Here is a 15,909-nt window from a genome sequence, read left to right on the forward strand (position 1 = left end):
ATCATATAAAAAAAAACATAAAAAGAAAAATATCAAACCATTGCAATATTACATAACATTTTATATATTCTAAACAAACTATTGTACTGTTCGCTCATAGTTCCTATAACGTACTGTGTGGAGGTTCAAGTTTGTTTTTATTTGTCACATAACGTACATGTACTCTACAGTGAAATGCTTGGTTCTGTATGAGCCCGAGAATTGGGAAACACGTATAAAACAAAACAAACATTAACCCAATTTTCATAATACAGAAGAAAGCCATAATTGTGAACCAAGCTGATTACTATGAACCAACAAACACATTCTTTATTAAATCAAATACCTTAAAATTGGAAGATCTGGTTGATCTTAGCACTGCAATAATAATGTATAAAGCACATAACCACTCACTTCCAAGCTGCATTCAGGAGTTGTTCCAAACTAGAGAGCCGGTATAAACTTCAATATCGCAAATATAAAAAGTCGATGTACGTATATCTGTTAAAGGGGTAAAACTATGGAATAACTGACAACGAATAAAAAAACGTGTAGTTCGATACATACATTTTTAGAAATTATTCAAATATAAGGTGATACATAAATATAAAACCTTATCCTAATTATATTTTATTATAACTAGTAAAATCGTGACAAGAAAATATATATAAAAAATACGTTTTGTATATAAAACCATGAAACTCTTGTAACCTTTTGCTTTTGCAAACTTATGTACTGAATTATGTTTGTGTTAATGTAATGTAAAAAGGGTAGGCAATTATAAGCCTCTGCTTCAGCGTACACCTTTTCGGTAATTTTCTTTCTTTTGTTTTTTAAATACATTTCCTACTACTGTACTGTACATTGCTTTGTAAAAGAAGACTGAAATAAAAAATCATTCATTCAGGTACTGCACAGCACACGCTCCTCCACATTGGAAATTAATCTAATGCAGCCGCACTGCTATAGACTTGGCTTTGTGACGGGACAAGTACACGTTTTATGGTCGTAGTTTGTTCAACCAGCAGCCCGGACAAACAAACTAACCCCGTGGGCAGCAGCTCGACGTATTATCCATCCATCTATAACCACGGTTACTAACGGCGCCACATTGGGACGACTCATAAAAGCGTTCTCGGAACAACGTACTGTGTCAAAATACTTTATTATGTAAAAAAAAAACTGAGAGATCATTGTATGAGACGAGACGGCTAGGGGAGATGGGATCACTTGACGGTGATGTTGATGATGCTGACGTCCTCGTAGGGCTTGTCGGTCTTGGGGTTCACCTTGACGTTGGAGATCCTCTGGACGACCTCCATGCCCTTGGCGCTTCTCCCGAAGACCGTGTGCTTGTTGTCCAGCCAAGGCTGAGGAAGAGAGAAGCAGACGGAGACGATGAATGCAAATAATTATAGAATGCAATCAACTGTAAAAGGGGCACACCGTGCCACACTATGACAACGCGACAGCGGCACCATGTGTGGGATTTCTTTTTGCAGTGAAAACTCGGGGGCCAGCTTACGTTTACATTTAGTAATTTAGCCGAACGCTTTCATCGAAAGCGACTTACAAGTTCTGTACGACAAGTCGACAGGAAAGGGTACGACTCTATCAGCCGAGTAACAACGTGCATCAAACGGTGCTGAAACTTGGGTGCTGCAGTTTTGAGTGCATATTATTAGTAGACATGTTAGTATTGTAGGGAGTAATATACCGTAGGCTAATACGTGATTGCTATTGTTGTGCAACCGTATACACTATACTTAAATAAATAACCTATTTGGAACTTACCCTTGTGTTTGCTATTTTATTGAAATTGTGTTTTTAAGTTGCAGGGAATTTGCAGCAAATGGCTTTCTATAACAACTTTGTTTAGTTGAGGCCTCATCGTGGACACAGCCCTCCTCTGGACCACCCCCTAGTTGAGACTCAGCCCCCCTCCAGACCACCCCCTAGTTGAGACTCAGCCCCCCTCCAGACCACCCCCTAGTTGAGACTCAGCCCCCCTCCAGACCACCTCCTAGTTGAGACTCAGCCCCCCTCCAGACCACCTCCTAGTTGAGACTCAGCCCCCCTCCAGACCACCTCCTAGTTGAGACTCAGCCCTCCTCTGGACCACCCCCTAGTTGAGACTCAGCCCCCCTCCCTCCAGACCACCTCCTAGTTGAGACTCAGCCCCCCTCCAGACCACCTCCTAGCTGAGACTCAGCCCCCCCCCCCTCCAGACCACCTCCTAGTTGAGACTCAGCCCTCCTCCAGACCACCTCCTAGTTGAGACTCAGCCCCCCTCCAGACCACCTCCTAGTTGAGACTCAGCCCCCCTCCAGACCACCTCCTAGTTGACTCAGCCCCCCTCCAGACCACCCCCTAGTTGAGACTCAGCCCCCCTCCCTCCAGACCACCCCCTAGTTGAGACTCAGCCCCCCTCCAGACCACCTCCTAGTTGAGACTCAGCCCCCCTCCAGACCACCTCCTAGTTGAGACTCAGACCCCCTCCCTCGACCACCTCCTAGTTGAGACTCAGCCCCCCTCCAGACCACCTCCTAGTTGAGACTCAGCCCCCCTCCAGACCACCTCCTAGCTGAGACTCAGCCCCCCTCCCTCCAGACCACCTCCTAGCTGAGACTCAGCCCCCCTCCAGACCACCCCCTAGTTGAGACTCAGCCCCCCTCCAGACCACCGCCTAGTTGAGACTCAGATGGCAGCACCATCTCTCACCGTGGGCACGACGGTGACAAAAAACTGGGCGCCGTTGGTGCCGGGGCCTCCGTTGGCCATGCTGAGGGTGTACGGCCGGTCGTGTCTCAGCGTGGCGTGGAACTCGTCCTCAAACTCTCCTCCCCAGATGCTCTCCCCCCCCATGCCTGTGCCCGTGGGGTCGCCCGTCTGGATCATGAAGCCCTGGAGACAAACCAATAACATATTATATCATCATAATATTATTCAAACAAACAAGAATATATAAGAAAAGTTGAGATCCAAGGCAGCTCTACAATTTTTTAAAAAGCCTTTATTTATTGGCTTACATTATTTAGAAAAATCTTTTTAAAAAACAGACATGTTTCGGCCTACATGCGCCTCGGGCCTAACGACCACCCCTAGGCATGGTTTATTGTTCACAAACCACTCCTGCGTGTGATGTAATGCTTAAACATATCCCTTACCTACTCTTACTAGTTACGCTGCTGGCCAGTATGACTTACTACCAGTGTCTTTATACTAGGGCTGGGCGATATGGCCTAAATATGATATCACGATATTTTCTGAACTTTCGGCGATACATGATACACATCACGATGTTTTTCTTTTTTTCCCCAAACAATTCATTATGAGGCTTACCAAGACAGTATTTGAGTTTGCAAGCTAACATTAAAGACAATAAAATACCCATGCATTTAGCATTTTTATATTATATATTAGATTTAGATTATTGGATTATTAGATTATATATTGCATATATTTAGCAATGAGATATTATATGATTTAGATATGAAATATGATTAATTGAAAATGGGGGGCCCTGATGTAAACAAGACGAAAGTCTTTCTCTGGTCTGCATCCCCTTAACAATTGTATGTATTGAGCTGTACTGTACCCATTCTGCAATATGTTAATAAAGTTTTAAAATCAATCAATAGCATTTTAGCATTTTTATGAAACTACTGTATATTTGTATGTTTTGATGAATTGAAAATGTAGGACCCTTATGTAAAAAAGGCGAAAGTCTTTTTCTGGTCTTCATCCTCCAGTCCACTGTTGTTGTATTGAGCTGTACTGTATTGTACCCATTCTGCAATCGTTAATAACGTTTTCATTCATTCAATCATTCAGCCGGCAACAGAATAATTTTGATTGACAGTCGAGTCTGCCAATTACGTCACACCGCTTGCACCCGCCCTGCTGTTCTTAGCACCAATCGGCAAGCGCTATGCGTTTTTTACTTCCGCTTTTGTCCGCCATTGATTTTGACGAGAGCTCAGCTCAACGACAACAACAACAGCTCCCCGCGGCCGACGAGTGATTACCAGCGCACCGCAGCATGAACGAGGCATAATGATTTTACTGCAACAAATGTTATAATAAAAGCCTTTCCATACATCTGTCTGATTGAAAACGTTATTAACAGACAGCAGAATGGGCACGCACAACTCAGCACGGGCTGAGATATGAACAGTAAAATGCTTGCTATCTATGTCGTCATCGGACGTTGCTATGTTTGGGTAAATACGCTGATGTTATTGAACGTGTAACTATATAACGTTAATGCCACAAAACGAATGCCTTTGTTAATAATAAGTAGTAACTTTGATGCAGTAGTGTGTGTGTGGGGGCAGCGTTGTTCAAAAGTTTGAACGGGTGTGGACCAGATTGACGCGACACAATCCTCTTGGGCAAAACATCACGATATCCACGATACGTTAAAAAAAGTGTATCGTTAATGAACTGTACCCGATATTTATATAATATCGTCATATCGCCCAGCCCTACTTTATACCTGTATCACTGTACATATTAATACTACAACTCTGTACATACATCTGATTAGCACTGTTACTTGCTAGTACTCATTTATATATTTTATACCCAGTTTAATCACATGTACGTTGTATATTACTATTGTACTTTATTGTTACATTTTCTCTCTGGTTGGATAATAATAATAATAATAATAATAATAATAATAATAATAATAATAATAATAATAATAATAATAATAATAATAATAATAATAATAATAATAATAAACTTTATTTGTATAGCACCTTTCATACAGAAACTGCAGCTCAAAGTGCTTCACAACAGAAAAAAGACAGGCATATAAAATCACAGTTTTTTACATTAGGATCTAACATCCCAACAGGCCACCTTGTTTATGGTTTGATTCCGTTTTAAATAGACAATAATAAAAAGAGTAAGATAAAATAGACAGAGTAAAATAGTGCAGTGCAATAAAATTGTAGAATAGAATAGATAAAAAAATATATATATTTTACAGTGCAATAAAATAGTTCTGGATTACTGTTCAACAGTTCAAAGTCGTCTTTACCTTCTCTGTTTGGTACTGTTAGAACCAGTATTTAGATTTTTATAAGAAAAGCCACTTAATTGTGAAGTCTGTAGTCAACGCACTATAAAGTACTACAAATCCCACGGCGCCTGGCGCTAAAGCCGCAATGAAGGCAACCTGTTGAGAGACGCGGTCGGGAAACAGTTTTTAATCGTTTCATATCTTTTCATACCCTTTCATAAACGTACCGTACCGTATCACACGTACTTACAAATCGTGCAGATACCCTTTAAGTTGTGTGATCATTATCAAGAAAGAAAGAATACGGCTAAGTTGTTTGTTATTTTCTTTGAGTTTGCCTAATTTCTTTTTAATATTGTAAAGGCCTATTTTCTTTGTTGCATGTGCAAATGTTGGGTACTTTATTTTGAGCAAACACATCGCAACATCATCGAAACCATCGGAGGCCAAGCAACACTTCGAACTGTGAGTAATTTAAAGAAAGGAACAAGTTAGAACTGTCTGTTTAAAGCGTCTAGTGGCTTGATAGAAAGACTGATTGATTGATGTGGAAGCCACGACAGGTACTATCCACAGTTTAAAACTTGACAGGCTTCCCTCCTGTTTTATACCCACTTTGACCCTCCCACCCAGGGCAAACCTCCCTCTCAGGGTGCAGTTCTAGGCCCTGGGTCCTACACAGTTTTAAAGCCCGACAGTCTCTTGTTTGATACCCACACAGTTTAATACCAGATAGTTTTGAACCTATAATAAAAAGCAATAGATGCCAAACTTATTTTCGCTGTACTATACTTGTGCTGTATGATGACAATACATTTGAATCAAATCTAATCTAATGTTTGTAGTGTCACAAAGATACACAGAATGAACTGACCTTGATGACTCTGTGGAATATGTGGCCATTAAAGTAACCGTTCCTGCTGTGAACGCAGAAGTTCTCCACTGTTTTCGGACATCTAGGAAACATAAGAGAGAAACATGATCAATAACATGACAAGATGAATATGAGCCAGTAGTTATTATTACAGTGACTCAGGAGGTAGGTAATCGGAAGGTTTTCGGTTCGATTCCCGCTCCTTGCACGGTCGCCTCCGCCGTCGCCGTGTGTGACTGCGCGAGTGAATGGGTCAAATGTGAGGAACAAATTGTAAAGAGCTTTGGATAAAATAGTTATATAAATGCACCATTTACCATTTACAGTTATTACTCCAAAGCATAAGGTAAGTTAATGGTTCATCTAAAATGTCAGTGTGGCCTAGAAGTAGAGATGTCAACCACCTGATCCCAGGCAACGACACAAGGGTGTATTGCAGCTGGAATATTGCTGGTATTATATTATATTATATATATATATAAAACATGTGATGAACATTAGGCACCAGAAAAGGAGATAACCAAAGGAATATTATGCCAGGAGAGAGAGGATCATGGGTATTCACGCAGAGAGAGGACCGGACCCGAGACCAACCTAATCTATTTGTAACTTTTAGCTGTTTATGCCAATAAACCTGTGTTTAAAAGACCACAGAGTTGTATTTGATCTCAAGGGGAGATTTCACTCGAGTGACTTTCCTTCAACATCCAACACAGTCCATTCCTGAAGGATAAGTAACATGATCTTAGCAGAACCTACTGGACGGGGAACAGCTTGGTGGATGAGTAACATGAACAGAACCTACTGGGACGGGGAAAAGCTTGATGTGGATGAGTTACATGAACAGAACCTACTGGACGGGGAACAGCTTGATGTGGATGAGTTACATGAACAGAACCTACTGGACGGGGAACAGCTTGATGTGGATGAGTTACATGAACAGAACCTACTCGACGGGGAACAGCTTGGTGGATGAGTTACATGAACAGAACCTACTGGACGGGGAACAGCTTGGTGATGGATGAGTTACATGAACAGAACCTACTCGACGGGGAACAGCTTGATGTGGATGAGTTACATGAACAGAACCTACTGGACGGGGAACAGCTTGGTGATGGATGAGTTACATGAACAGAACCTACTGGACGGGGAACAGCTTGATGTGGATGAGTTACATGAACAGAACCTACTGGACGGGGAACAGCTTGGTGATGGATGAGTTACATGAACAGAACCCACTGGACGGGGAACAGCTTGGTGTGGATGATGGATGAGTAACATGAACAGAACCTACTCGACGGGGAACAGCTTGATGTGGATGTCTCCCATGGTGGTGTGGATGATGGCGCTGTCCGACACCCTCTTGGGCCCCTCGGCCTGCGTGGCGGCCATCACCTCCTCCTTGGAGGGCTTCTCGTTGAAGATGTCTCTGTCCGATTCCGCGCTCTTGGTGTCCTCTGGCTCCCTCTTGGAGAACTGGAAGAGAAATCACTTTCACTTTCAAATCACTTTGTTTTGCCACCAAACACAGGAGTACAAGGACTTTTGTCTCGGTAACACAAGAGCCCTGGCATAACTGAACAAGTGGTGTAGTCCAATCCAACACAGACACATGGACTTACAGTACTTCAGGTGTAGGGCAAGGGTCACGGAATACATACAATAGACTATAACTAACAATAACAGGACAGACAGATCGATTGATGGGTGGCACGGTGGTGCAGTGGTTACCACGGTTGCCTCACAACAAGAAGGGGTTCAAAACCCCTGTGTGAAGTTTGCATGTTTCTACCCCGTGTTTGCGTGGGTTTCCTGTGTGTGCTCCGGTTTCCTCCCACACCGGAAGACATGCATGCTGGGTATATACTCCCGTCATTTCCCCTGACCAAGGTACTACATGCAGCTGGTCAAAAATGTAACCGCACGTCAAAATCGACACGAGCTGACATGGACAGCGCAGAGCTGTGATTGGCCGCTGCCCTGGACCGGGCCCGACATACTTCCGTATTTATTATTTATCATCTCGTGAGCTTGATCGGAACGTTCCATTATCGATCGTGATTAACTACAGTGTTAATTTTTTTTTTATAACATTTTAAAGTTAAATGCATCAATCTGGTGCACTTTGAGAGCTAAATAAAGAGGCTAGATCTATGATGAACTTTGTGCTCAAAACACAAAATCGACTAGACTGCAGTGCTTTCTCCCTGCAGCCTTTTCCTCAGGTCAGTCTTTTACATTAAGCACCCCCCACAGCCCAAATGAAATGATAAAAAAATATATATTATAATTTTTCTTTTTTTTAGTAGTCTAGTTCATAGCAGCGGCGGTCCTAATTCATATAGGGGAAACACTGAACTACATTACAAACATGGACCAGATCGAAGAAAGACTGGCAGAGGAAGTCTGAAAATATAGACATTTGCGCAACACAACACAACCACCTAGTGGTTCGGTGGTGTACTGCAACCCAAATGTCGAACCGACGTGGAAGTCGCTCTAGCTCCCACTCGCAAAATATCAGCGATAGCCGACGTTGAATCATATCTTGGCCTTTACCATGTAGAAGCGGTTCTTCTTAAAGGCGGTGCAGAGGACAGTGGGGTCAGACTCGAGGTTGTCCAAGGCAGGGTTGTCAGACGCCTTCATCTCCACAGTGGGCGCCACCTTGGAAGCCCTGGCAATGCCCTGGAAGAGGCAGAGCTGGACCGGACGGATGTTCTCCAGCTTCCCTAGGATCCGCACACACCTGGGAAGGCAGACCAAGACAGAAATAAATATAGATATATTTAACAGGGTATCTGCAAGTTTCAACAAGTTAAATTGAAGACTTTTTAAGACCTTTTTAATACCACTTAGAGCAAACACACCAAGCTCCTGGTAGGCCCACAAAAAACTGACTTGAATACAAAACATTTAATTTAATATTAATTAATCATCCAACAGCCAGCTTACTCATAGTATATATATATATTCAGATTTAAATTCTTTATTGCCTACATTTATTGTAACGTATAATATAACCAATGGGGCAGACAGACCCTCATCTGCACCTTTGTTTTTTGTCATATTTTTATATTCAGAGTTAATTATATTGTTTACACCGTTTATTTTTCTCATATTTCTATATTCAGATCTAATTATATTGCTGTATATTATATTATGTTTATGTCTTCTACCATTACCCTGCCCATACCTGTACCTCCCCTCCCCATGCTGTTATGACACACAAATTTCCCCCCGAGGGGATCAATAGAATAGAGCAGGGGTTCCCAAACTTTTCAGGCCGGGACCCAGAAAATAAGGCGTCAGAGAGCCGCGGCCCAATGCACATCGTCAGGCTTTTCTTTTAATTTTTTTTTGCCAGGCGACCGATTTTTTAAGCCAAATATCACTTCAATCCTATTAAGTTAGTTCAAGTTAGTTATTCATTTATATGTGCTATTTATGAGAGGGCTAACTTGTTGCAAAATAATAATGATAATAATAATAGCCTCATTAAAATACTATTGTTGCTTCGGTTGTTTTAAGCGTTTTATGTGCATAATCTGTTATTTAGTTTGAAATGTTCGTTGAAATAAGTAGATTTTTCGTTTTTGTTTATTTATTAAGTTAATATAAAACCATATAGTCACATTTTAGAATACAATAGAATAGAATTTTAGAATACAACTAGAAACACTGTCCTGGCCTGCTTCTAACTTCAGTGGCCTGACAAAATTTCTTTGGAAATCATCTCGCGGCCCTCCCACCTTTGGGTCGCGACCCCGACTTTGGGAACCACTGGAATAGAGGACCATCTTATCTCAGTAGCCGTCAGGGTGTTACCTGTTGGTCTCTATGTTGATGACCTTGATGCCCAGCAGGGTCCCGTAGAGGACGAAGTGGCCCGTCTCGTCAAAGACGATGTTAGTGAGACGGATCCCGTCCACCTTCTCCAGCTCCCGGTCCACCGCCATGCGCCGGCCGAACTCCATGTCGGGCAGCTGCTGCCTCATCTGCTGCAGCTCCGTGAACATCTGGCACAAGAGATTCAAACGTACCGTCATCATATAACAGCACATGTACAAGTACACTGACGAGTAGGGATGTCCGATATTATATTTTTTTTACATTTATTTAACCTTTATTTACCCAGGCAAGCAAGTAAGAACCAATTCTTATTTTATTTATTGTCAAAAGTATGCATGTTGGTTTAATTCAACAACAAGAGATATGTAATGTTAATTTTAACTTTTTTAATGATCATATTTTGCACAGATAATGCTTACATTTAGAAAGCCTTTTGAATGCATCCAGTGAAATTATTAGTTACCTGAAATTATTCCGTTTTTTTGGGGGGAAACCCTGCATATATCGGTATCGGTTGATATCGGTATCGGTATCGTATCGGAAATTAAGAGTTGGACAATATCGGAATATCGGTATCGGTAAAAAAGCCAATATCGAGCATCCCTACTGACGAGTAATAGCGCTAATCAGATGTAGTATTAACCCTTTCACTACCACACTACAGAAGGTTAACCTTTCACTACAGAAAGGTTACTCTTCTGTAGTGTGGTAGTGAACGGGTTAACCCTTTGTCGTGTTGAAGGGTAATAGCTTTCCCTATGACCCCTTTTTATTTTTTTTTATTATAAAAAAAGATTTCATGTTACTGTAAGTAGTACCTATTACTTGTTAAATATGCGTAATTGACAGACCATCTATTTCTATTGTTTATTTATTGTTTTGAGTAAGGGGCAGGTAAAATAAAGAAATAAATTAAAAAAAAAGTCATGAAATGTGCCTTTTATTATGAAATTATGCTGTTGTGCTTTTGTGGAGCTGTGTATTGCTATGAACGGAACAAATACAAATTAAATATGGAACAGTGATACAGGTATAAAGACAGTATGGTAGTAAGTCATACTGGCCAGCAGCATAACTAGTAAGAGTAGGTAAGGGATATGTACAGATATAGTATCACAGATATGTAAAATGGATTATATGCAGGTATATATTACGGACAGATTGTGGATAGACATATACAGTAAGAATAAATATATATATACTACTATATAAATATATATATATAGTGTAAAAGACCTCTTGGAACTTACCGTTAACGATTCATCAAAGACCCTCATCAGTTTCCCCGTCAGGAAACGGAAGACCCTGACTTTCCGGTCGGTGGCGATGGTGGCCATTTTCCTGCCGTCGGGAGAGAACGCCAAGCTGGTGGGATACGTTTTGTGTTTTGCGAATTCATACAAGTCTGTGTCCGTTTTGTACTTCCAAACGTATTTGGGGAACTTGAATTCGTTTGGGAGGCCGGTCCAATATTCCAGCATTCCCGTTTTGTCGGCAGAAACGATGATCCTGAACTTGGGATTCAGGCGGATCTGGGACAGCGGCGAGGAATGCATCTTGTCGAAGGTGTGGAGCGGCTCGTTGTCCCCTCGTCCGTCGTACACAAAGATCTTCCCGGTGGATTTCTCCGAGCAGGCCACCGTGTAGATGGCATCCCCAGGGTTATAGATCCATTCACACTGGCCTGGATGAAACCTACAGATCAGAGATCATTACAGATTAGACCATAATAAACACGGTATCTTGCGTCAAACATCTATCTTATAAATCTTGTAAATGTTTTTTGTTCCTCACATTCACCCATTCACTTGGACATTCACACACCGACGGTAAAGGCAACCATACAAGGAGCCAACCTGCTCATCGGGAGCCATTAGGGGGTTAACTGTCTCGCTCAAGGACACTTCGACACGCTGCCCGGGAGGAGCGGGAATCGAACCGGGAACCTACCGATTACCAGACGACTGCTTTACCTCCTGAGCCACTGTCGCACCATATCTTATGTCTAGACCCTTTACTTTGCGACACAGAGAAATTATTTCAACTCACCCAAGCTTCAACATGTTTATCATGTCAAAGTTGACCACGTCAAACACTTTCATGGCCTGGTCGTCGCCAACGGAACAGAAGATCGCCCCATCAGCGCTGACGGCGATGCACTCAATCACAGCTGCAGAGAAGACAAAAAAAATATCAAGCATAAACAACGATGATCTCCTTTGACCCCATGACCTGCCCAACAGCAGAAAGCATCTTAACGTGAATCAGTCCTCTTACACTTTAAGATGTTCTGGAACTCACAGACACAAGACTTGCGTACCTGATCGGTTCAATTAAATTCTGTTTATCTACGTGATGGGACTTCATACCAAGGTGACTTCGGAAATGCTTGACGAACTCGATTCCAAGGTCCTCCCTCTTCTTCCAGAACTTGACGTGGCCGTCCTGACTGGCTGTGATGATGAAGTCTGTCCTGAGTAGAAAATATTGATTCTCATCAGATGGTGACAAAGCTTGGGTCAAGACGAGGAAGAACCTGGATGCTATACTGGAAACCTGGAGTAGAGAGCCAATGGCTGGAAAACTTGAGAACCGTTAGGACGGTCTGACTCTTGATAATAAACACTCTTAGGACTAACTGACTCTTACTAAACACTGTTAGGACTATCTGACTCTTAATAATAAACACTGTTAGGACTATCTGACTATTTTTTTTTTTTACTTTATTTTTTAGCGTTTATCGCTTTTCTGGTCAAGCATGACCGACAGATATAGGTTGAAACGGGATATAGATCAGGGGAAGACATTCTGGGAAATGACGGCGGGTCCGGGAATCGAACTCGAGTCCCCCAGATCCGTGACGCAGCACGGTTTTCCCAGACGCAGAAATAGCGCCGAGATATGCGGTGAGCTACTGGAGCTCCCCGACTATCTGACTCTTAACACTTTCAGTGCCAGCAGGGGGCGCACGATTTAGTGCTTGAATGCCCAGCATCCACTTCAATGTTAGCGTTAATAACGCCTAATCTATGTTTTAAATTATGGCTATGTGTCTAATCTGCCCGTCGCTTATCAATGACTCATTTTCCAGTCAACATTGTCGAAGCGGATTGTTTTTTTATCGGTTCATTTCCGTTTTATAGCATTTTGAAAAGCCCTCGTTTTCAAGGAAAATAAAAAGATTCCGTGATAAATGCCCTGTACTGGAATATTCTAGAACGTTGTAATTTTTCTGCCTATTTATGAATCGTTTTCAAATAAACGCTAGATTATCGATAGTATATGTGTACGTATGCACGCTGGGGCCGCGAGCTGAAAATCGATTCTCTTCCTGTTCCTGATTGCTCGCACAGCCACACATATAGGGGAAAAGCTTATATCTCCGTGAAAACAGGTCTGATTATCCTAAGACTGGTAAAATAGATTCCTTACCTGAGATCAGATGTTATTCAAAACGATCATTCCAATTCCTGATCGCCATTCCAAAAATTGATCGCTTTTATTGATCCAACGCTACATACTGTAAACACACATTCCACGCTGTTCTGATGGTCCACAATGAATCCGATCGGCTCTGGGTACATGCCTGAGAAGTAAAATGTGGATTCCGGATTTTTCTTTTCTCATCCATTTTCATTGAGTCCATTCCAAAAGGGTGCATTACCATCTGGGAGACGATAGGGGCGGTTTTTTCACATCTGAGCTCCTGATGGGGCTGGTTTACCAACGGGAGACTCCGTTGATGAAATATGAATTCAGAGCACTAATAAAAAAAATCACACACTAATTGTCGTGGTGGGCATTCAGGGGGCTGGCTGATAACACGTGTTATCACGTGGTGGGCTCTCAAAGTGTTATTAATAAACACTGTTAGGACTATCTGACTCTTAATAATAAACACTGTTAGAACTATCTGACTCTTAATAATAAACACTGCACAGACTCTGGTGCAGTGTGTTACTACGGTTTGGACCATGTTGTACCATCATCACTATTATTACTACTGTCTAAATCCTGCCACTCACGACTGTTCACTACTACTGTTATCACTATTATCATTACTACTTGCACTTTGTTCTATTATTATATTACATATATTAATAAAGGAACCCTTGACTTGAAGAAGAGAGACCAAAGCACACTCAGCCTCTCAGTGCATGATGTGGAACACTTACTTGGAGCAAACAATATGTGTGATGACGTCTCTATGCATGTAGCTTCGTTCATACATGGCAGCTGATGGCAGGTTTTCCATGTAAAGACTTTCATACTCCAATACTGGGCAGGGAAAACACACAACGTGTCATTTGAATATATATACGACCATATAACTCATACATATATAACTGCATGATAGCATGTACAATACTTCTCTAGTATATATACCGTCGTATATATAGATTTATTCATATCTATCCACATCTGTCTGTACATACCTGCATAATCCTTTTTACATATCTGTAGATACTATATATATATATAGTATACAGTAGTATATACACCATGTACAGGCCTTACCTACTCATACTAGTTACACTGCTGGCCAGTATGACTTACTACCAGTGTCTTTATACCTGCTGTATCACTGTACATATTAATACTACAACTTTGTACATACATTGATTGATTGAATGAAAACTTTATTAACAGATTGCAGAATGGGTACAATACAGTACAGCTCAATACACACAATTGTTAAGGGGATGCAGACCAGAGAAAGACTCTTTCGTCTTGTTTACATCAGGGTCCCACATCTAAAGTCCTATTACTCAGTAGTACTAATTCATCTATTTTATACCCAGTTAAATCTCATGTACATTGTATATTACTATACTATTGCACTTTACTGTTACTGTTGTTGTGTTTGTTGTAGTCGAGGTGTCGGAGGGGTAACGTTACCGTTAGAGAGCTAACTGCTCGGTGAACCAGAGTCCAGAACCTACCTCTCCGTTTCTTGCCCTGTGGAGCAGCTTCGCTCGGCATGGGACCGACCCATTCTTCAGCCTCACCAGCTTCGTCTTCAACAACATTATCCAGTTTGCGCTTCAAGTCCACATTACCAGCTTCATCCTCAATGTTGTCCAGTTTGCGCTTCACGTCCACATTACTTTCAACAGCCGCCATGATGGCCAATCTATCTTCCGTGTTGTTCCTTCTCGGCTACCGTACGTCGATTGGCGGCGTCGGGCGGGTGAGCGAAGCTCTTTGCTCAAAACTACACCGCCCTCTAGAGGACAACCAGAGACAGTGGCACCGCATCAGGGTGCAAGTGAAGTTGCTATTAATTAATAATGTTGCCTCCTTTGTACTTTGTAGGTCTGCAAGGAGTAAGAGGTGCAAATCCAGAGCCTGCAGAATATTGAAAGACCCTCACCACCCCAACAACAGCCTATTCAAGCTGCTGCGGTCAAGCAAGCGCCCGACCGCATATACGCAGCAAGAACAGAGTTGGCTCAGCTTCTTCCCTCAGGCCATCAGAACACTGATCTCTCCACACACAAACACACATTCTGCACTCGCTCACACACAAACGCACCAAAGGTCACTTTAAACACATAAGAAAAGGACACTTTAAAGGAAGGGGGGAAAAAGGACAGTTTAAGAACTTGTTGTGATTATTGTATAGTATAGTTAGTAATAGCAAGTATAGCATATGGACATAGAAGTAAAACTGTATATTGTATAGTAGTGTACATAGGACCCAGTGCCTTTAAGTCGTAGCTCAACATTGTATTGCATTTATCTCAGGATTTTTTAACATGTCTATTTTATGTCTACTTTATCATCTTCTACTTATTTTATTTACTATTGTATTCTTGCACAATCGAAGAGGGCATGGCCAACCGCATTTCACTGTATGCCCTGGTATGTACGTGATAAATAATTTATTTTTTAAAGCCCTTACTGGTAAACTTCCCTTTTACATCACAACACTGTTGGAATGGAATCCTGGAACCTATTCTACACATTCAAATTGCTCGTTGGTTCTCAGGGTTCCTCCAGTTTGCTCTGAACTAGTAAAAACTGCTTTTCCCTTTGATGCTTCCAACACCTGGAATGCCCTCCAACTGACTCTGAAGCTGAAGGTTCTTCCTTCTTTTGCTGCATTGAAAAGTATAATCTCAGACCTCTGTGTGTCGAACTGTCTTAGCTGATTTTCTATGTGTATGAA

At 41.8% G+C, this 15,909-nt stretch overlaps 1 protein-coding gene across 1 annotated transcript; it reads right to left on the reverse strand.

The window, feature by feature from the left end:
• Window positions 1–1,127: 1,127 nt before the first annotated feature.
• ppwd1 (peptidylprolyl isomerase domain and WD repeat containing 1) lies at window positions 1,128–14,866 on the reverse strand. Its single transcript, XM_084324791.1, has 11 exons — window positions 14,681–14,866; window positions 13,913–14,015; window positions 12,107–12,210; window positions 11,787–11,907; window positions 10,988–11,432; window positions 9,714–9,904; window positions 8,445–8,634; window positions 7,180–7,361; window positions 5,886–5,967; window positions 2,701–2,883; window positions 1,128–1,349 (listed from the first exon to the last, which is right to left on the reverse strand). Exons 1-11 carry the CDS (start codon window positions 14,859–14,861, stop codon window positions 1,206–1,208), a joined length of 1,926 nt encoding a protein of 641 aa, XP_084180917.1. The 5' UTR covers window positions 14,862–14,866; the 3' UTR covers window positions 1,128–1,205.
• Window positions 14,867–15,909: the final 1,043 nt, after the last annotated feature.

This window comes from Notolepis coatsorum (assembly GCF_963971535.1).
Source record: "Notolepis coatsorum genome assembly, chromosome: 11".
Classification (NCBI taxonomy): Eukaryota; Metazoa; Chordata; class Actinopteri; order Aulopiformes; family Paralepididae; genus Notolepis; species Notolepis coatsorum.